We start from the raw sequence: 23828 nt of genomic DNA on the forward strand, positions 1-23828 counted from the left end.
TTCTCTTTTACATTTGATACATTTCCAACTGGTAAACAGAAGAAAAGGGGAACCTTAAAGAACAGGAACTCAAAAGCAGCAAGCTGAAAGTTAAGTTGAACGTATACTTTTTTTAAAAAAAGAAAACAGAAATACACAATCGTATTCTGCAAGTTACATGCAGGATCACAGGAAGATAAAGAAATAATAAATCACACAAGCATTATGAGACAGCTGTCTCACCATTTAACAAATCAGTTATCAGAGTTCAATACTGAACTATGCCAAAGTTATTAATTTTCTAGTACAGTCATACTTCAGGTTGCGGTTTTTTTGGGTTACGGACCGGCAAAACCCAGAAGTACTGGAACGGGTTACTTCCGGGTTTCGGGGGTCACTCATGCGCAGAAGTGCTAGATCGCGTTTTGCGCATGCGCAGGTTGCGAATGCTGCGGGCTGCGAACGTGCATCCCGCACAGAGCGTCCACTGTATCCCTCAATATATACATCAACTCCTGGCAGTGGAGCATATACAAGGTTCCTTACAAATTACAACTGGGAGAGGCTTTGAATTTTTCTGTGTGGCTGTTAGTGGGAAAGTGGCAATTTCTACAAAGAGATACAGCGAGAACCTGCCAAGCGCCATAAAAAATACAGCAGGAGTAACTGCTGAAGAGGAGAAAGGTTGCAGTAATGCTGCAACTAATTAGGTGTAGACCATAAATCTAGAAAACTGGAGGATATGCCGTGCCTCGTCACAATACCAGATTTGCATGAGTCAGGGTGTGGCAGGGGAGCAAACAAGAAGGTACGTTGCACAACAGCAGCAGCCATAGAATGGGAGTGAGAAAGGAGGAATACTGAGATGCCAAGGAATGGCACGGCTCCTGCAGTTTTAAAATGCTTCTACCATCAACATAAATATAATCAGGGTGGTATAAACAATAAAATACAAAGTAAAACTAATAATAAAAAAACAAGAAAGCAGCTCCCTCTAATGCAAAACTCAGGTGACGAGTGCCAACAGAAATGGTGCCGAAATAAGGTCACTGAAGGAGAGGAACTGCTATGGTTGGGGAAACTCTTGACATTGGCAGAAGTAGCAAAAAAAATATTTTAAAACATCTAAAGCGGTAACAACCCCACCCCCTTCCCCAAAAACAGCCCAATGAAAAGTGAGAAATGCTCAGTAGCGGTGGAATATTGAGTATCAATTGGAAAAGGAAAATGGGAATGGAGGGTGGGAGTAGGGAGCAGAACACCTGGTTGAATAACTATAGATTATAGTATCCTAGGTGACAGCATTTCTGACTGGCAGGAACCCTGCTTCTAGGAGATAAGGATACATTGCAAACATTTTGTTTTAGACCCTACTTGTATGATAAAATTGGTCCCATCCACACATATATTTTAAGCACCTTTAAAATACACAGCTCCCCCCTCAAAGAATCCTGGGGACTATAGCTTACCCCTCACAGGGTTGCTATTCCCAGCACCCTTCGCATACTACAGTTACCATGATGCTTTGTGAGGTGCCATGTGCTTCAAATGCACTTTAAATTTCAGCACCCGGGATATTTTATAATTGCCCTTAAAGTGGCTTTCCTTTCAAAGCTCCTCTGTTTAACTTCAGAAGGAAAACAACGCTACACCAATATATTACAATTCATTACGAGGTTTAATGCTATTAATCGTAGACAATTGGAACAAAGGTTATTAGGAGGGTGGGGGTTTAACTACATGTATGAATTGCCATACCGATGCCAGGATGCCTGTATTATCAAACAGCTGTTCTGTGAATTACCACTGGCAACTATGCAATTTTATCACTGCCTCTGAACTTTCCGCATTTAATTTCCCTCTAACCCAGTGGTCAGCAAACTTTTTCAGCAGGGAGCCGGTCCACTGTTCCTCAGACCTTGTGGGGGGCCAGACTATATTTTTTTTGGGGGGGTGAACGAATTCCTATGCCCCACAAATAACCCAGAGATGCATTTTAAATAAAAGGACACATTCTACTCATATAAAACATGCTGATTCCTGGCCCGTCTGCGGGCCAGATTTAGAAGGCGATTGGGCCGGATCCGGTCCCCGGGCCTTAGTTTGCCTACCCATGCTCTAATCTATTTACTACACACACACACACTCATGAAATTCAGGGCAGTCCCTCAAAGTGCCACAAAACTTTTTGTTGCACAGACTTTGCCTGGGCATTGTCTGGGAGAGCAGTCTGGATCACCAACCCATCTGGACCAGATACTTCTGCATGGCAAGAACATCTGACTCAGCCCTCGCTCTCCAATACCAACACAACAGCCAATACGAAATCTATAAAGGGATGAAAGTTCCAGGTGAAGAGTCAGCCAGTAAAGATAAAGGAAAAAGGAACTGCTGTGCGTATGCTTTCTTTTATGCTGAAAACGGTTAACAAGCCTTTGAATGCGGCTAGAATGTTATCATAAACTTTCTACTTTTTTTCCTAACTGCCAAACAAGTGTATAAATGCAGGGGGGAAACATATAGCCTACTCTGTTCAGACATTCTCTGGGGTGGATTGATAGCAGGCTGCATTTGCTTTTATGAGAAACCAAAGAAAAATACTAAGCTGGATCAACCTGAATTACTGAACACCTTGGGAGTTAAGTCAAGCTTAAAATTGCTTAAGTCTGCTAAGTAGCTTAAATCAACAAATCAAAAATAATACTCTGAGGTTTCAGGCAGTGTTTTTTTTTTTCCCTTGCCAAGCCTACCTGGAGATGCTAGGTATTAAAACGACAACCCTTTGCATTCAAAGAATGTTCCCTTCCCTTAAAGCATCCCAGTTTTCTGTGAATATGTATTACAACCATTTCCACCACAGTTTATAGAGCCTTCATACTTTGAAGCATATGTTTGTCTTTGTCATGAGACTCAGATGGAAGTACATAAGTGATAATGAAAACAGTACATTTCAAAATTATTCGGTAGAATTTCTTAGAAGCTTATGCAGACTGGATAGAAGGCAAATTATCCCCTCTTAGCATTTTTCCTTTGCACAATCATATTTTGTCTCTCCCCCTTTTTAAAAGAGATATGTATGGGCAGAGGAGAGGGTGGGTATTCCATGGCACAAGTGTAAATCCTTGCAATCATGGGCCATGTTAGTTGGATACCACCTTTAAAACTACATGTCTCAACAACTGTGACACACTTGGGAGTGGCCGGGGGGTTGGGAGGCTTTTATTGTAAAAATCTTTGAAAACGTTTCAGTGCTATTGTTGGCATCCGTCTGTCTCAAGAGAGAATGGAGTGCACCTCTGGGGGTGGAGTCAAGCCACTGCGTTAGCAGCACTGAAGTGACCTCCCCAGGCACAAGCTTGAGCAGCGTGTATGGAGGTCCTCAGCTGCACAGAAGACAAGACTCCATCTCGGCCTCACTGATGTCGTCCAAAGGAAAGCAGAATAATATGTCTGGCACCAGCTTAGCTGCAGGAGTTGCCAGGAGGCGGCGTATAAGTCCTTAGGACTCCACTCTGGAGTTGTGTAGGGTTCACACCTTAGCCTTTTCTTCTCCCAAAGATATCCAACAAAGCAGTGAAGGTTTAGGATCAAATTTTTCTTCTCCTTAATAGGCTATCGTCCCAGGTTGATGAATCCCATCTGCCCCTCTATAGGACATGCAGAAACCACCTTCTTGACTGCTGGACCCACTGTTGGTCTTGTTTGTGCAATCCATCAGAGTCTTTCTTCACATGCAGGGGAAGTCTCAAACTCACCAAGAGTTTGAAATCCATCGGCTATCCTCACCTAGTTCAGCTGGCGAATCTTAGCCATTCCTCCCAGTTAAACAGAGGCAAATTTCTAATTTTCAGCTTCAAAAGCAGCTGAATTCCATTAGGTTGAAAACTTCAACCATTCAGCAAGCACAAAACGCCTGTGTGTTCTTAAAATGCTGCCACCTTCCCTTACTTCTTCATGACCTCATTAGCTTCCTGTGAGAATTGTATCTAAATTGCCTAGGTAAGGTCAGCCACAGACTGGGCATTATCTGCAGCCTATAAACCTGAACTTCATTACTGTGGCATGCTTGAACCTGCTCCCGCCTCCCAGCTTTCAGCTCTCATCCACTGTTAATTAGCTCTACAGCGACTCCCCACTTACCAACTTCTGTCCCCTCCTGTTCACCATAAAACAACGAAACGATTAACTCTATGTATCTAATCCACCAAAAGCCAAGGAGGCCACCAAGCAGGTGCCCATCATTCCTAGACCTTCTCCAGATCAATAGTGCTCCTCCTCCCAGCTACAGTTATCATTGCTGGGAGCCAGTGTTTTCTATCAGAGGGAGAAAAGCCAAAACCAGCCAAGTACATATTGTACCTGGTCCTATGCAACACTCTATGCAGCAAGAAACTGTATCCTGGATGCAGCCATGCCACACGTGATTCCCTGAACCTCATTCCCTCTATTCAGTTCTACCAGGGACTGAAGATATTTGGTGGGAAGCAGCTACATGGTCTCTTGATTTTCACATAAAAATCAGGGCTGTTGAGCTTGGAGAACACTTTGCTACACCCCTTAGAGGCCCATTGTGACATGTTTCCACAACTCTTTGAGGATGAAGTAACTCTCCTTCAGCACCATATTGATGGGATAGTTACAGCAGCTTCTCATGAGGTGTCCAACACTATTAGTGGGATCAATTTCAGCTGACGTGGCCTGATGATACAAAGTGCTTGAAGTGACACACTCGACTATGTGCCTCTCTTGCGAGCAAGATATGACTGGTTGGGCACAAGGGGTGGTTTACATCTTGAGACCTGGTTACCACTGGTCCCACTCATCTGCCAGACAGGCCGGCTTAGGATAGGGGAGGTCAGGATCCTGTACCAGCTGCATTCTGTTCCCTGCCCCCGTTTTATGCCCTTGGTGTGTTTCCTGCTTCGGCTGCTTGTATAAGCTTGCTTTTCACTGTCCCCCTCCCCTTACATTGCTTCCTTATTTGAATCATTGTTATTACTATTTTTACTGGTCACTCCCCTAAAAGCCTTACTGTTGAAAGTATGAGTTTATTTTTAAGATTGTCCTCTTTCCTCCTCCAGAAAGTTGGCTCAATGTCATGGAAATGGAAATCCCCAAGGACGTGCTCTATGGGGAGCGGGCTTCAGGCACCAGGCCCATCAGCAGACCAACTCTTTGCTACAAAGAATGAGACATGCAAATAAGACATGAAGGCTGGCAACATTAACCTCGCCATGTGGGAATCCCTTGCGGACCACCTGAGTGCCTAGAGACAGGGTCAGGTCATGTATCCATAGGAAGATCCATTCTTCATAGGAAGAATGGCTGCTAGGAAGAATAAAGAAGACACACAATGGTGCATCTGCAGCAGCACAACTGGACGCCTTTGTCTGCCTCAGCTGCAACACAACAGGTCTCTCCTGTATCAGTCTCTACAGCTACAGCAGGTGCCGTACCTCTCTAACAGTTTGACTTCACCCACAAAGGTGAACTTCTAAGATGCACAGAATGCCAACAAAATATTAAAGGATTCCCAAGTTGGTTTAGAAAAGCTTTCAATCTCTTTATCTACCTTATAAGTGTCATCATTCCCCTCCTCCAAGGAGCTGAGGGCAATATGCATGAGACACTGATAAGATTACAGTTCTCATCACCCCTGTCCATCAGGGATTCTAGCTGGACTGACAGGACCTCTGGAGGAACACAGGATCTCCAACCCCATGAGATGAATTCAGCTGAAAGGCACTGACTTACCTGTAATATCCCTAGTTTCCTGTATGCATTTTGTAGGAAGTTACTAAGAGTTCTCCCATGCCTTATAACTCTGAATGCAAGACATGATACATAAATACAAAGCACTTCTACTGGAGCATGCAAAACTCTAGGTACAAAATGACACAAAGCTGGTAAACAGATGTATTTACACAGGGTGGAGGTCTGCAGAATAAAATCCCCTTTACAAGAGCTTTGCTTTCCCAAATCTCATTAATATATTAACAAGCCATTCACTAAAATAAGCCTATTGTGTGCTTATGACAATATAAAACTTTTGCTCTGTACTTAAAGAGCTGACACTAATCTGGTTAATGAGACGCTCATGAACAGGAGTCAACTACTAATTATACACTGTCATTCACAAAAGGGAGAAATGGCTATTATGTCAAGGAAAGGAACTCATTATTAGTGTTCCTTTATGTCCTCGCCCCCAGGGTGGGAGAGGCACAGCATGTCTTCCTCAAAATAAAACCAAATAAAGCAGAATTATTAGATGACCACCGTTAAAGAAACACTACAGAAGGTTTGTTTGTTCAATCTTCTGCTTATTTGTTTCAAGAAGTTCAGAGAAGCTCACATTAAACTGCTAGGCTGGCTTCGCTCCACTCTATCTCTGAATAACAGATGATAGGACATAACTATGACAAACAGCTATTGCATTTATGCTCTGCTCTTTAGCTTCCTAGAGGCATCTGCAAGGCCATGGCCAAAGTCAAAAAGAGGATGCTGAACTCAATGGAATTTTAGCCTCGGCTTGTGTTCAGGTACTCTGTGCTGTTAATTCCTTGTTATTCAGAGCTTAACGAAATGTCCAACACTTTTAAGTAGCTCAGGGGCTGAATTACAAGGAACTTATGACATTCCATTCAATTATTTGTTTACTTCTCCAGTTGTCTCCCAACCTTCTCAGAGACAGCAGTCAAATCCAAAGCATTGAGCAGGCTGAAACCCACTCTGCTTTAACAATAGGCTTATTCACATGTTACACTGAACACAATATCCAAATGTACAAGTGTTTGTGTGGAAGAGTGTACACTTGCTGATTTGTACAGCTCATATGTTGTGTACAAAGATTACAAAGTGGTACCTCCGGTTGCGAACAGGATCCGTTCTGGAGGTCCGGATGGATCCTGAGGTTTGCGCAACCGGAGAATCGGTAGACCGCTTCTGCGCATGTGCGCGCGGCAAAACACTTCCAGGTTTGCCACTTTCGCAACCTGAAGTTTACATTGCCCAGGTGTAACGTAAGCCAAGGTGCTACTGTACACTTGTTGAATGCACGATGTGAATACCCCTATTTTTAAGAGACTTGTCTGCTTTACACTAAGGTGAGCAGAAGGTAGATCAGACTCTAGTGGTAGCTCTCTGGGTTATTTGAAGTAGATCAGCAGTAGATCTGATTTCCAGTTGTTTAACAATAGCAACAATCTAACACCTGTATATAGTCTCTCTCATCCAGGTGTCTTTTGACATGTGGTGCTTTGGCATCCCTGCTATCCTGTGTGCCTGTAGTCGCACTGCCTAGGCCAGGCATAGGCAAACTCGGCACTCCAGATGTTTTGGGACTACAACTCCCATGATCCCTAGCTAACAGGACCAGTGGTCAGGGATGATGGGAATTGTAGTTCCAAAACATCTGGAGGCACCCTTAGGGATTAGGGATCCACAGAGTCTTATCAGCTTGCGTAACAGACCTCAGCAACTCAGTATTTTGACTAATCTATTTTTATTTACATATAAACACACACGGAGCACTGCAACATAGTTCCTTCTCTCTCTAGCATCAGACAGCAAAGAGAAAATGAATAAAAGACAATAGTCCCACTTCACGGAACACAGTAACACAAACATCCTGTCTCTGTTACTTCCCACTTTGTGGAGTCAAAACATACACCGTCATGTGATAGACAACAATCCCATTGACTGCAACCATGGAGCAGGAATTCTAACAATCCCACCCCTTGATTCCTTTGGTTTGGGGCCGGTACATGTATCCATTGGGCTTTTAGTTGTTGCTTAAAGCTTGGATTTTGTTGTATTAAATTGCTGTAAATTGCACTTTAAACAAAAACCTTTGTGAGCCATGTTTGAAGCCTTTTTGGCCGAAAGGCAGCATCAAAATAATCTATAACTATAGAAAGAACAATCTGTGTTAGGTCTCTATACAAGGGATGGGCAAAATATCTGCTGGTAGATCTGATATTATTTCTTACTCTCAGTTGTTTAGTAATAGCAACAAAATAACTAAGCTCTTGCTCTAAACTATACTGCCAAAATGAAGCAATCTGGGGTGAACCAAGAAAGGATATTTATGTGCAAGACCAGTGAACTCCATTCAATTCTTTTGATTGGCTCCTTGGCTCAGAATTCTAAGCGTATTCCTTTTGCACCAGGTCAAGTTGGAAGATCTAAAGGTTGTAATAAAAAACTAAATGGATCCTACAAGATGGAAGTCTGTTGGTCTCTACTCTACAATGAATACACTGTGTTAACTGTCTTTTCACCCATGATCTCATTAAATAATCTATGGCCTTTTAAACGGGGGGGGGGGGGGGTATTATTTGTGTTTGTTACTATGGTATGTATTTCTATCTTTTTAATATTGTAAACTGCCCTGTCAGCCTTGGATGAAGGGTGGTATAGAAATTTAATAAATAATATAAAGAAATATAAACTAAATATTATATTATACCGTATTTTTCGCCCTATAGGACGCACCTAGTTTTTTTGGGGGGGTAAAGGGGAAAAATTAATCCCCCCCAGCCGCGGCTTCAACGCGCCCCGCGCTCCGGGCAGCAGGCTGCTATCCGCAGCGTGGGGAGCCCTGCGGGAACTTCTGCAGGCTCCCCAGGCTTGCTGATACCTTCCTGAAGCCTGGAGAGCGAGAGGGGTCAGTGCGCACCGATCCCTCTCGCTCTCCAAGCTTCAGCGAAAGCCTGCATTCGCCCCATAGGACGCACACAGATTTCCCCATCATTTTTGGAGGGGGAAAAGTGCATCCTATAGGGCGAAAAATACGGTATTTATATTAAATATAAATATAATATAAACTAACTAAATAATATAAAAACTGGGAAATAGCTTGATATGCTTTGGTGGGTGTTACAAAGCATTGGAAAAGGAAGAATAAGAAAGGAAGAATAAGGAAAGGGCGGAAATCAATATGGCATTTTGCCATGATGATTTCCAAAAACTTAGCATTATTTATGCATGAAATAATGAAGCCTTGTTGCAAAAGATAAAGAAACCGCAAACTACATTAAAGCTATCCCTCTTTGGCAGAATATCAAGATATAATTTTTTTTTTTTGGCAGAGTGTCAAGTTCTAAACTTTCAGTTCTCCCTCAGCTAAATATCTTGCTCCTATCGTTACCAATTAGAACTGAGCGAAAACAATCGCTTCAATGGCATATACAAAAACAGAGTTCACACGGGCAACAAGAAACTACGGCTAAAGGTATTAACCTTCCAGGCGTAGACACGGCGAGGGCTGCTTACCAAATCGTGAATTATGTCACTGCGTAGATAAATACAAAAGAAACATACAATATTGCTGAGCAGATATTCAGCCGTCAACTATTTCACCGATAAAAAGGAGGAAATAATACTTTTCAAATGGAAGGGCTATCGATTCAGCATAGCAGTTCACTAACAAAAGGGGGAATTTTTCTCTCACCTGACACAGCTCTCAGCAACCAGCATTTCATCCTAAGAAATCCATTCTACAGGGTCCCCCAACACTTCAGAGCGGATTTTGCTGAGGGCTGCAGAGTATAGGAGTATTGGCAGAAATCGCTATCAGCAGCCTTCTTTCCAGAAGCAACAAAGCAAAGGGTGAAAGCTGAATTCCACCCTAGGGGTGTGAGTGAAGCTGTGCGGGAATGCAGGCGGGTGTGCACTTGAAATGCAACAGACTGTGGATAAACTGCATCTACATGAAGATGCACATTCCTGTACACGCACACAGAAAACTGCAGAATCCATGCAGTTTGTTTCTGAAGGAAACAATCTACTTACTTGCATGCTTGTCTGCAAGCATGATGAGGCTATTCGAGATGTCACGGCGTCTGTAAAAGCACACCACTTTTGCTTCGACGTTGCCATTGGCGGTCTGCAAAAACAACACAACCCATTAATAAATCAATGTATCACAATGGTGGAACACATGGCCAGCAAAACTTGGCTATGGGAAAGCTATGGGAATTTTTTTTTTAATAAACCTCCACGTCTGTCCTCCGGCCAAAGTTTATCTCCATCTTTTTTTATGGTTGAGCATGTGGCAGATTATCAGGCCAACCATTCCCATCCCTTAATCCTGGAATAGGAATCCTGGCACCCTCTAGATCAGCCTTTCACAACCTGTGGGCCCCCAGATGTTGTTGAACTACAACTCCCATCACCCCTAGCTAGCAAGGCCAGAGCTCAGGGATGATGGGAGTTGTAGTCCAACAACATCTGGGGACCCACAGGTTGAGAACCGCTGCTCTAGATGCTGTTAAGCCTACAACTCCCATCATCCCTGACCACTGGCCATTCTGGCTAAGAATAAGGGGAGTTGTAATCCCACAACATCTGAAGAGCTGAACGTTCCCCTGCCTCCCACATTGCTGCATTCTCTGACTGGGGAGCAGGAAGAGGCAGGGTGGGAAGGAGATGCCACACTACTGCTCTTCCAAGCTGGCTGCTCCATTTGGGGAATCAACAGTGAGGCACTTTTTCCACCTTTGGGTTAGAAGAGACCCCTGCCTGAAACCCTGGAGAGTCGCTACAAGGGCGAAGAAAAATCAATGATTTTTTTTTAAAAAAATTTAAAACTCAAGATTTTTTTAAATTTAAATCGGTTTTTTTAAAAAGTGCTTTTGTGAGGGAAAAAAAAATTAAAGACAGTTTTCTATTTAAGTTACATTATAGTCCAAAAGATATTCATCAGGAAATAAGGATTTGTTTTAAATTTTTCATGTGTGCTAAACTCAGTCTAAGTTTTCTTAAAAAAACAACAACGTTTAACCACATTGGTTAACAAACATGGATACATATGCTAGAATGTTATCGCTTTAGTTAAATAAATTGTTTAAATTGTTATTAAGGAAATGATTATTTTTCTCCTTCCAATAAAGTACAGCAGAAAAGTTGTCCAAATATAAACAGTTAACTTATTAAGCCTCACAATAATTTCATAATTATCTGTCTCTGTATTTCTAATGGTATAACCAAATCAGTAATTTTTTTATATAACTGTAAAAACTACTCCAAAAATTTATTATTTATTCCAAAAATGAAACCTTCCTTTGGTTGTAAATATTAAGATTATACCAGCAACAACTAAAAAAGAATGATTTAAATCAAGTCTTACTGACTAGCGATTTAAATCAAGTCTTACTGACTAGTAATTTAAATCTTGATTTAAATTGATTTTATTTACCGTATTTTTCGCCCTATAGGACGCACTTTTTCCCCTCCAAAAATGAAGGGGAAATCTGTGAGTCCTATGGGGCGAATGCAGGCTTTCGCTGAAGCTTGGAGAGCGAGAGGGGTCGGTGTGCACCGACCCCTCTCGCTCTCCAGGCTTCAGGAAGCTATCAGCAAGCCTGGGGAGCCCACGGGAGATCCCGCAGGGCTCCCTAGGCTGCAGATAGAGCGCCCGGCGCTTCGGGAACACATCCCGCAAGGCTCCCTAGGATGCAGATAGCAGCCTGCTTCCCGGAGCGCGGGGAGCACTGAAGCAGAGCGTCCCGTGCTTCGGGCAGACATCGGGCAGCCCCACAAGCTCGGGGGACAGTGGGGAGGCGCAGCGCCGCCATCCCGCTGTTCCTTGACCTGGTTTGGAGGCTGGCGCTGGAGAGAAGCGCGCTTCTCCCCAGCGCCAGCCCCACAAGCTCAGGGGACAGCGGGGAGGCGCAGCACCGCCATCCCGCTGTTCCCCGACCTGGTTTGGATTCCCCGACCTGGTTTTCGGGGTGGGGGAAGGGAGGGATGAAAAATACGGTATATCAAATCCACCCTGGTCGCTACCAGTAAGAGGAGACAATACTAAACTTCAGAATGTGCATCCCATCAAAAGCAATGCAGCACGGATAAACAGCATCTACAGTAAGATGCACATTCCAGTGCATGTCAATAGCCTGACTCGGTATGAGTCAGTTGTCACGGAAATAAAACAACAGTCTGACTTTTAGAAGACATCTGAAGGTAGCCCTGAATAGGGAAGTTTTTAAATGTTTGATGTTTTTACTGTGCTTAATGTGTTTGATTTGTGGAAGCCACCCAGAGTGCTAGGGCAAACCTAGTCAGATGGGCGGCATATAAATTACTACTACTATTGTTGTTTTTGTTGTTATTATTATTATTATTAGGAAGCTTCCTTGGTTACCAATGTTTGCTGGGCTCCAAGTCAGACTGCAACCCCATCAAAGAGTCACTCCTCACCAAAGCAAAAGTGGCTTGGTTCAAACCCCTGGGCATGTGCCAATCAATATGCAAGGCTCAGATCAGGCAGTTACTAGGTGCAAGGCAGTCACCTGCTCTATCCGTGACCTGTGTGCTTAGCTAATCCTTGTCCTGCTCCACTCTGACATTCGTTCTCTTGACATCTGTCCTTTGCAGGCTCCCCCTATAATCACCTAGCTGTGGATTTCCATTGCGTGCTATACTCTCTACACACCTCCAGATTGTCTCCAGCAGGTTGCATCCTGCCCCCCATAGGATTCCAGCAGCCAGGAGAGGAGAAATACAAGTACTAAATCACAGTTCATCTAAACAAAGCCAAATGATCTATTAAGTGGCATGGGCTTATTTTTTTTCAGCTGTGGCACAGATTGAAGTATATTTCATTTTCTAAAATGCAGCCCTGAAAGAAAAGCATTTCTTCACAAACTTCACTCAAGAGCTTGGGGGGGGGAGAATAACTTCCATATTTTATAAAAGAATTACACCTCTGCGTTCTACTGTGGAGGGCTTCAACTCTTTGTCAAGTGGCACAAAAGATTACATATTCATGTACCTTATTAAGTTCTTCTATTCGCCTGATCAGATATGGATTGCTTGAAGAGTTTTCAAAATAAACATAATCTGTAATGAAAAGGCGAAAATATATTTAAAGTTCTGCAGAAAACAGTATGAGAATAAATCTGAAAAATAAACCCAAGAGCTTCATGCTTGAAATCCAAGCATACATTGCCGTTATTTCTATGTTCACAGAGCCTTAAATCAAGGCTAACAAAATATGTGAGCTTATTGTGTTTTAGATGCTTATAGCTCGTGAATAAATTCTCTTCTGCCTCTCCTAGGATGAACCAAGTGGAACCTCACTAACGATTCAGCCCCGCAAAGATTTATACAATGGCTTATATTTTACACAGTGGGAGATTCACATACAACACCAGTACTAGAAGAATTTCTTTTGTGCAATTGAAATGAATTAATCTGGTGCTAGAAAACCATTTGTGAATCACAGCTACAAAGTTAAGATGATGTATAAAACTTTCCACCAGATGGGACCCTTTTCCTAACCAGCCCACCCCAGAAAGTTAGCAACCCAAAAAATTAAAGTTAAGGCAGCATGAACTTATTACTAGAAGGATAGCAGCCATGCTGGTCTGTGGAAGCAAAAACAACAGTCTCATGGTTCATTCTCATGTTCTCTCTCTCTTGCTTGCTCTGTTGTTGTTTGGGGGGGGGATTGCAAACTAGCATGTAATCAAGACCTGATTGCAACAGCCCTCTACCCACCTGTGATTCCCAGCGGCTGTCATTCAAAGGTATGTTGCCTCTTGGCAGTGGAGATAGAAAACAACCATAAGGATAAGGAATCACTGATAGCCTTATCCTCAATTAATCTGTGTAATGCTTATTACAAACCATCATTTAAAGAGCTAACATTTCCGCAATACTATCATTCCATAACACAGCTTCTTTTAGTCAGCACTATTGTCTGAAATATTAACACAATGCATCCATATACCAATATTCTTCTGCTTCTTGCACAGCCTGCATTCACCCATCCCAAGTCAAATGAGACTCCACTTGTGTCTAAAATCACAGAATTGTAGAGCTGGAAGGGACCACAAGGGTCATCTAGTCCAACGCCCTGCAATGCAGGAATCTTTTGCCCAAGGTGGGGCTCAAACCCATAACCCTGAGATTTAAGAGCCTCGTGTTCTACCAACTGAGAGAATTCTGTAGAGCTCCAGAACAAGGGACTGTGTTGATCCCAACCAAAGCCTTTATCTCACTGCAGCATCTGTCCCGTAATATCCCAGCATGAGGCATGGCCAGGTTTAGAGGGAAGGACCATAGCTCAGTGGTAGAGCATCTGCTTTGCATACAGAAGGTCTCAGGTTCAATCCCCAGTATCTCCAGCTAGAGCTGCAAAGGCTCCCTGCCAGAAACCCAGAGGAGCCACTGTCAGCCAGTGTAAACAGTACTGAGCTTGATGGACCAAATGGTCTGACTCAGGATAATAAGACAGCTTCCGACATTCCTATGCACAACATCTGGTGCTCTGGTGAACTATGAACATTGCAGAAAACCACCAACAGTGCTGATTAAAACCAATCCAAATACTAAAATTCATGCAAGAAGCATCCATGTATGACTAGATGCACCTAGATGTCCAAAGAGTCATGAGCCAATGCTTACTACATTTAAAGCTTCAACCTATGCAAAGTTTTACTTCTAGATTATACACGCTGCACGTAATGTATAATTCTAGATTACCAGACTGAAAAGAGAGAAAGAAGCTAAAATCAAACATCTTGTGCTCTGCTAGAATTAGGAAATGACAGTTCACACAAGAAGAACAATTTCTCAATTTCTGGTCACACCCCATGTGTCTCTAAATAATCTTTAAGTAGTTAGACAGTAGGAAAATGAACATTGTTTCTGTAGGACCAACACAGACAATAAAAAGTAATACTCAAGAGATTGAACCCCAAAGAGTGGAAAGCAAATGCAATGTTTAACCTGGTCATTTACTATCAGTGTCAACAAAGGAGTGTGCAGGACAGCAAGGGAGAGTTGAGAACCGAAACAATTTCCTTATCCATCGTGACTCATGCAAGATGTCTGAAGGAAGTAGGCTTAGCCACGGCCGTTGCAAGCGACTTCCTGCATTTTTCCAAACCATTGCACCAGGGAAGACTTTTAGGTCTGAAAATTTAAGAAATGGTCATGACCCCCTAGGAGGAACATCACGCTGATTGGACAACTCATAATCTGAATAATAATAAAGTGGTACCTCGGGTTAAGAACTTAATTTGTTCTGGAGGTCTGTTCTTAACCTGAAACTGTTCTTAACCTGAAGCACCACTTTAGCTAATGGGGCCTCCTGCTGCCACTGCACAATTTCTGTACTCATCCTGAAGCAAAGTTCTTAACCCAAGGTACTATTTCTGGATTAGCGGAGTCTGTAACCTGAAGCGTATGTAACCTAAAGCATATGTAACCTAAGGTACCACTGTAATCAGGTTGTGCAAGACTTTAACTGGTGAGAGCCAGTGTGGTGTAGTGGTTAAGAGCGGTAGTCACGTAATCTGGGAAACCGGGTTCGTGTCTCCGCTCCTCCACATGCAGCTGCTGGGTGACCTTGGGCCAGTCACACTTCTGTGAAGTCTCTCAGCCCCACTCACCTCACAGAGTGTTTGTTGTGGGGAGGAAGGGAAAGGAGAATGTTAGCCGCTTTGAGACTCCTGAAGGGGAGTGAAAGGCGGGATATCAAATCCAAACTCTTCTTCTTCTTCTTCTTAACTAGACTTCAGCAGGAATGTAGGCCAGGCATAGGCAAACTCTGGCCCTTCAGATGTCTGGGACTACAATTCCCATCATCACTGACCAGTGGTCCTGTTAGCTAGGGATGATGGGAATTGTAGTCCCAAACATCTGGGGGGGCGGAGTTTGCCTATGCCTGATGTAGGCAGTGGGGACACACCCCAAGCTGTGTGATGGAGCAGTGCCACTGCAGCTTATCTGGATGGCATTGGCCTGGATAGGGAGCTGTGCAGGTAGACCAGAAGAGTGCTGGCTCCACTGGTGCATTTGTGTAGCCTTGCCAAATGCCATCTAGGTAAGCTATAGCAGCACTGATGTTGGGAGTGTGGCTTGGCCCCACTAAACTACTGATTCTATGAATGTTCATTCAGAAGCATATCCAATTATATCCAGTAAAACGTATTCCGGAGTTAAACGTACACAGCACTGAACTTATAGAACTTATAGGAATGCAGGACCTAAATACCTAAATACAGTGGTGCCCCGCAAGACAAATGCCTCACAAGACGAAAAACCCGCTAGACGAAAGGGTTTTCCGTTTTTCGATGCGCTTCGCAAGACGAATTCCCTATGGGCTTGCTTCGCAAGACGAAAACGTCTTGCGAGTCTTGCGATTTTTTTCGCTTCCCCCCTTTTTCTAAGCCGCTAAGCTGCTAATAGCCTTTTAGCCGCTAAGCCTTTAATAGCTGCTAAACCACTAATAGCGCTAAGCCGCTAAGCCGCTAAGCGCCTTTTAGCCGCTAAGCCACTAATAGCCGCTAAACCGCTAATTGCGCTAATCTGCTACGCCGCTAATAGGGTTGCTTAGCAAGACGGAAAAACCGCCAGATGAAGAGACTCGCGGAACGGATTATTTTCGTCTTGCGAGGCATCACTGTAAATTAGAGAAGAGAGCTTGTTGATACACCCAGAACTGACAGGCAGCAGCTCTCCAAAGTCTTAGACAGAACCTTTTCATGCCACCAAGCTGCTCAATCCGGAGACTTTCTATATACATAGTGAGTGCTCTACCTGTGAGTGAAATAAATAGATTCATTCTACCTGTGAGCCTTGGTCCTACTTCTGAGGAGTGTCCCTTGCTCTCGGGACTTCTCATACCAAAAACAAGAAGCTGCAGCTCATAGGCCACACGCAGCCCTCATTTAATGCAAAGATATGGTAGCAGAGCAGTGGTGTGGAGCAATTCCACACCACCCCTCAGCCTGCCAAATGCTTCATTTTTCCCTGTAAAATGTTCAGTTTCAAGACAAATTAGATCACTCTCTAGGGAGTTTTCTAACACAAACTGGAAGTTTATCCTGGTGCAGATCAGTCTAACTCACATAGAAACTATTTTCAAGGCAGAATGAAAATTTGCTGATGGAAATTACACTATAAAAATATGCCCAATTTGCATAAGAAAATTTCCCAGAAAACCTCTATTACTGTGGAAGAGAAAGACAGAAAGTGCACTACGCAACCCTAAAAATTTCGACCTCCACCCTCCCTTTGTTCCAGCTTCACCTGCCAGTGGCTGCAGCACCAAAACGACTTCCCTTATGAGTCAACTATCCATTGTAGAAAAAGGTTCCCCATCACCGTCCTCCTATTTATTTATTTTATTTGTTTATTATGTTTATATACCACCCTTTATCCAAGGATCACAGGGTGATCAGTCATAGACCTACAAGGCTGAGCAGCAGTCTACATCACCTTTCCATTTTATTTCTTTCTTAAGATTTATGTGCCATTTGATTGTAGATAAAAACCTCAAAGCGGTTCACACACAAAAAAACAACACTTTCACTAGAAAAAAATCACAACCGTAGCTTGAAACACATGAAACATTTTACACTTTCTTCCTACAAGAGAGAGGACTGATACAAGGCACAAGAGAGGATGAGTAACGGAGGAATATTATTTAAACAAAGCCAGCGTGAACATCATCAGTCCCATATTACGGTTAGAAAAGACAAGGGTAGAAGGGCTGAGATTAAAGAGAGTCCTTGCTCAAGGCCATCTACTGAGTTCATGGCTAAGCGCAGATGTTTTCAAAGACCATTGCCGGGGTAACCAACATTTTGCTCTGCAGGTGTCGTTCAGATAACAGCTCTCATCAGTCTCAGCCAGCATGGCCATTGGCCAGGAATGATAGGAACTGGAGTCCAACAACAGAGGGAACCACATTGGCTAACCCTGTACTATGCTATGGCAGCTCAATAATGAGATGAAGAAAATAGGACTGATGAGATTTAAAATATAAAATTTAAAATATAGGACTAAACTAAAGAAATCTTAGCTGATTAAAAGTACAAGTTTTTGTTAATTGAATGCACTGGTTTCATATGCATGCACGTAAAAACAGTGGTTCTGAAACAAGACAACTTTCTTTGTTTCAAGATGATGCATGCATTTGCTGTAGCGGGTCTATTAACTTAAGAGAGGCATTCCCTCCTGCATGAGAGAAAAGGGAGACTGCTTCTTTAAAGACGGTACTGACGATCTGCAGTTTTTTATTTAAAAGATATATATCTCCGTATCCCTCTATCTGTATAAGATAGAAATATATGTTCAACAGGTCCATCTCTAAATTGAAATGCAGCCTCGTCATTCTTATTATTACATTTATATCCCACCTTTCCTCCAAAAAGAGCTCAAAGGGGCATACATGGTTTGCCGCTGCATCTCAACAACTATGCCAGGTAGGTTAAGCTAAGAGCCAATGGCTGGCCAAAGGCTATCCAGTGACTGAGTGAAGACTTGAAACCTGGTTCCCAAGGTTCTAACCCCTACTCTGAACTACCTACAAACCCTTCCATACCTGCCTTGAAATACTGAAACAATTGCACACCATCCTACTTGCAGACGTCTTCAAACTTGACCCGTTTCTTCACACATACTAGCATTTACAGGGAAGTATAATTGTGCATCCCCTAAAGATCCATCTACTTCCTAGATTGACAATATGTTTATTGTATGCGTGTTAAGTCCCACTTGTTTTCAGGTGAAGCATGTAGAGCACAAGTAGGGATATAGGGCAATTCTCCAGATGTTGCCAGGCTCAAACTCCCATCAACTCCAAACAGCATGGCCAATGCTTAGGGATGATGAAGAGTCAACATCCAACATCTGGAGGGCCACAGATTACCTAGCCCTTGTGTAGAAAACTGCAGTATCTGACTCATTTCGCTGAATAAATGCTCCCCTTTGAAAGTTAAGGAACATTTGCCATTTCAGCCTTATGGGACAGAGAAGACAACACACTTTTGCAAGAATGAAAGTAAGAAAACAAGTTTGCTTGCCGAGGAAGTTCATTAATTAATCGTTAAGAGAATGGTTGAGATGCTCACAATTAGGTCAGGGTAACAACTCCAGTTCCTTGCTCCTGCTGGCGAGGAATGCAAAGGTGCAATTAAGCAATTGCCCAGAGCAAGATAAAATTACCCCACAGGTGAGCTGGTAAGTGGCCATGCCTCCGCCTTTCTCCTAAGATTTCACTTTCCCACACCGTAAAGAAGATTGTAGCATGATTGCAGGTCTCCTGGGACTAGAAAACATGAAAAATGCAGCTGCAATAGTATTGCAAGTTTTCTTACAACACAGGAGAAAGGACATCCAGATTATTATATTCCCTCTATTGGAAAGAGCCTCACAGAAGTACTGCAACCACCCATCCAATTTCTCCTGGCGTGGAAGGGCCAGGAAAGACATGATATGCTTTGCCAAGTCAAAAGCAACTAAAATAATATATGTGAACAGGTAGCATCTTCCCTTACATCACTCGACCCCTCAGGCTGAGAATTAAGAGGCAGGGCATTCCTAACATTATCTAAGGCACCTGTGGCTAAGGAGAGCTAATGTGGTGTAGTGGTTAGAGTATTTGACTAGGACCTAGGAGACCAGGGTTCAAATCCTGACTTAAGCCATGAAGCTTACTGAGTGACCTTGGACCATTCGCTGTCTTTCTCAGCCTAACCTACCTCATATGGTAAGATGTCACTGGGTCAAACTGAATCTTTAAAGAGCAATGATGCTGTAAAGACAGGGTAGTTTTTCTGAGATTCATGAATAAGGGGCATTTGTACAAAAATATAAAATGTCTGTGCAACTCAAGCCAACAGTTAATTTCTTAGCTGGTGGAATCTCAAGGCTAAAACGCCTATACCTAATTCCTAGTTTTGCCTTTCCATCCCCCTATTGAGCTCCAGGTATTTTTTGTCTGTTTCTTTGATTTTCGGCAGGGTTCAGGAACCTGGTGCGCTTATCCGGAGTCTTTTTGCCTTCTTAAAAAAAAACATAAAACAGAGTGGGTGGAGTGGTCAGGGTGACTCCATAGTGTCACAAGAGCCTGCCAACCGGCACTGCCAGCTTCCACAGGAAACAGGAAAAACTCGTTGTTCCTCAATGTAGTTTTCCTAGGAAGACTGCACATCTAACACAAAAAGAGGAGTGCAAAGGCACACCACTCAAGCTATGTATGTTTCAGCTCATCCTTGGAATCATGTGTGGCAGGCTTCTCTGAATTATTTACTACTACTACTTATTATTATTATTATTCTGGGGGACATGCCTAGTCTTCACAAAGCACTGGTGATGTACTAAATCAGAGTCCAGGATGTAGCACTTCAGGCTGCAGGTGGGACTCCAGTGACTGAATGCTAGAAAGGCCAACAATGGGGTCAAAAGTATCCATGGATTTTCCCTTCTGGAAGAATAAGCAGAGGGTCAAGGGTTTCAGTGTTTGTTGCAGTGCTATGAGGATGTAGTTCCCTTCAACCTGACCCTAAACTTCCTCATAGCCCTCCACTCCCTTATTTTTCTTCCTCAGAAGAAGGAAAAGTCTTGTCTCTTTGTTCCTGTCTTCTCTGCTGGACTTCAGCACTCCAGCCTTCAAGCACAGGCTGCCCTGTCCTTCTCCATTTCGGTTCTCCCTCAGCACAGTTCTTTTTTATGCAGAATTCCCAGCAACTCAAGTCTGGGAAACCCTGACCTAAAGGGCCAAAGTTTCCACTCAACTGCTATGCACCTTCTTCCAAACAAACAGTCGTCTTATTAACCTTTATTATTGGAATACTCTTTATGCTGATACCTTAAATCACAGAGAGGAAACCTGTGGCCTGCCAGGTATTTCTTGACTACAACTCCCATCATCTCTGACCACTGATGCTGATGGGAGTTGGCATCACTTACGGCCACAGGTTCCTCACTTCTGTTTTAAATAAATAGTGTTAGGGAGAAAGGTTCTAGGGGGTCTTCCAGACAACCTGTTTATCAAGCATTCATCCAGATTTGTTTGCACAAAATCCATGTGGAGGTTATACATCACTGTTGAGCTCTTTTTTAGCAAAGTTGTTGAACTTTTTTTAAGGGAAATCACCAAAAATGACACTGCTGACAACATACGTTTGGATTTTCCCAAACACTTTTAGTGATTTCCGCCCAGACACTGCTTCCGACTGTAGTATTCCAGATTATGTCTGGGAAATTCTGGACGAATGGCAACCCTATGATACAATGCCACTATTTCCGGTGCATTTTCCCCAACACTATTCTTTCCATAAAAATACTTGCAATTATTATTATTTGTATTTTCTTGGCCATAAGCACCAAATCCACTTTAATTGCACAGCCTAAATTTGCCAGTACTTACTTATTGGTATCTAGACTTGCCAGTACTGTACTTACAAAATGGTGACAGTCTGGCATGTTATCTCCCTGACATGTTAGCTTTCTGTGGGGGAACACTCTGGCTCTACACCGCCACCCGGAGCGGGGCGGGACCAGTCAAATAAGACAGTATGGAGCTAGATGGACCAGTAGACTGACTCAGTATGGCAATTTCCTATGTTCCCAACTGGGTAGAATTATGGAATTGTAGTGATGGAAAGGGACCACAAGGGTCATCCAGTCCAACCCCTTGCAGTGCAGGAATTTTTTAGCCCACTTCTAGTCTGCGGGGACCTCACCTGTCTCCCAAGAATTCTCAAAGATCAGGATTCCTCAACCTCGGCCCTCCAGATGTTTTGAGACTACAATTCCCACCATCCCTGACCACTGGTCCTGCTAGCTAGGGATCATGGGAGTTGTAGGCCCAAAACATCTGGAGGGCTGAAGTTGAGGAAGCCTGTCAAAGATTATGGACATACTTCTGTTGATGCAGCCTAGAATATTCCCATCACTTGTGCCCAAATCTGCACTTCCTCACAGCAACAAAATGCTCCTCAATGAGCAAATTCTGAGAACCAGGCCTTAAAAGTTGGTTCACCCAAGCAGACATTATTCTCTCACACACAGCTGTGTGTGCACAGCTATGTAGAGGAAAGTGGCCCTCCCATTTAAACAGTCATTTCAGATTAGAGTTTCTCCACACCCAAGTTGCCCAATCACACAGAGAAAATGAGTGCCGCCATTTTGAATGAATTGGCACTTAAGAAGCAGATTCCTCTAGTATTACCCTTTGGGGTTCAAAATCATATCAAAAGTGCATCAAGTCCAGCATCCCACTTCCAGAAAAAGGCCACCTAGATGCTCCTAGGAAACCCACAAATACACTGTTACTGATATGCAACTTCTGAGCCCAGCTTCGGCTGGGGAGGGCGGGATATAAATAAATAACCATTATTATTGTTCTGTGCACAGGATTTTCCATTGAGGTATTATGATCAATGACCATTTATACTGAACCCTTTTTAAACCATCACCAGTGTCAGGCCAGCTTCAGGTTTGGGGATACCCTAGGGAGGGAGTGCCTCTCTGAGGGCTCACCTCATGCCCTCACCACTGCCAATACTGCCCATTCACCTTCCCACTCCCAAACTGGTGTGATGCCAACCCCTGACACCACCTCCTGCGGCAGCGAATCCCAGAGGTTAACTACGCTCTGTGCGGAAAAAGCAATTGCTACTGCCATCTAATTTAACTGGGGACAGGGCCACTGTCTCCCCAGTTTCAGTTATAATGAAAAGGAGAATTCTCTCCCTATCCAGTCTCCATCCTTTTACACACCAGTTATCCTTTTTTTCCTATCCACTTCACTTGCTTTGGAGCAGCCCCACTGGATCCCATGGGACAAAGGAGAGGCCTGCGACCTTGTGCCAATTTTCACATGAGAGCAAACATGGAGGGGGGGCACGCTGAGGACCACGCTGAACTGGCTGGGGGGGGGTGAACCCCAGAACACGTGATGTCAGAATAGGGGGTGCGCCCTGCGTCTCCCTCGCCCCTGAAAGAGTCCCCACACACCAGGGGCGAAGGGAGAGCTTTCTTCTAGCCAGAGGGGGTGGGGGAGGCCTCGGAAGCTCCCCCCTTCCATTAATGGGGAAGGGAGGGAGAGTTGGGCCGGCTCCCCTTGGGGAAGCGCAGAGACTGCCATTCCCGGGGAGCGCGGTTGTCCCGCCGCTTTCCCGCGAAAGAGAGGCCGCGGCGCGGGGGGCTTCTTCTCCCCCAAATTCCACCTCCCTGGCCAGGTGGGCCGTAGCCTCCCTCGTGGGAAGGCATCCGGAGGAGGAGGAGGCTGAGTTCCCCGCGGGGGGCGGGTGCTGCGCCAGGCTCGGCTCCGCTCAACACGCCCCTTCGCTCCGGCCCGGCCGAGAGCCGGCCCCGCACTCCTTCTCCCCGCGAGGCCGCACTCCTTCGCCCCACGGGACCCCGGCGCCAAGCCCTCCCTCCTGCTCCTCCTCGGCGTCCAAGGACGAACCCGGGAGCCGAGGGGGCGCGCTGCGCTGAGGACCCCCCGCGCCAGCCCCACATACCTCCCACTCGGTACATGTTGGCCGCCATGTCTGCGCTCTCTCTGCGCCCTCCTCCTCCTCCTCTGCTGCCGCCGACGCCGGGCTGGGGAAGGGGAGGAGCGCCCAGCCCTCTCCGCTGCTGCTGCCGCCGCCGGCGCTGCTGCCGCTGCCCTTGACGCCACCTACGCCGGGCACCACGACAGGGTGCCAGGCGGCTCCGCCGCTTCCTCGGCCCTCTCGCTCGGCGGTGGGGGAAGGGAGCGGAGGGAGGAAGCCGCGGGAAGCTGAAGGGTTAAGGCCGAGCATCCGGGCCCGCCTCGCTGGGCAGGGCGGAGAGCGCAGTTGGCTGCGAGCGGGCGGCGCCGACGACGCCGAGAGCGCACAGCCCACGCCGACGTGCGTGTGCGCCCAAGGCCCAGGAGAGGAAGGGTTAAAAAGTTCCCTCGGGTGGGTCTGTCTCCGGGGCTGGGGGAGGAAGGGATCCCGTTGGGGGTGGCTCAGGAGTAGGTGCCCCTTTTGGGTACGTGGTCCTTTTGCGCGCGCGCGCGCCTAGCAGGGACAGGTGGATGTTTTGCCTGCGCGGGGGGTGGGAGACGCAGG

General features: G+C 44.7%; 1 protein-coding gene across 5 annotated transcripts in view; it reads right to left on the reverse strand.

Annotated features, from left to right (window-relative positions):
- MTA3 (metastasis associated 1 family member 3) overlaps window positions 1-23498 on the reverse strand; it is a 124652-nt gene extending 101154 nt beyond the window's left edge. For 3 of the 5 annotated variants that reach the window (XM_082217556.1, XM_082217558.1, XM_082217557.1), the window contains exons 1-3: window positions 23250-23494; window positions 12755-12822; window positions 9772-9865 (exon numbers count right to left, since the gene is read on the reverse strand). In XM_082217556.1, the coding sequence (XP_082073682.1) occupies window positions 9772-9865; window positions 12755-12822; window positions 23250-23277 (190 nt within the window). In that variant the 5' untranslated portion in view covers window positions 23278-23494. Of the gene's footprint in view, window positions 1-9771; window positions 9866-12754; window positions 12823-23249 lie in introns of all 5 variants that reach the window. The other 2 variants (XM_082217554.1, XM_082217555.1) reach the window with 2 other exon arrangements.
- Window positions 23499-23828: the final 330 nt, after the last annotated feature.

The sequence above is a fragment of the Podarcis vaucheri genome, assembly GCF_965113315.1.
Source record: "Podarcis vaucheri genome assembly, chromosome: 3".
In the NCBI taxonomy this organism is placed as follows: Eukaryota; Metazoa; Chordata; class Lepidosauria; order Squamata; family Lacertidae; genus Podarcis; species Podarcis vaucheri.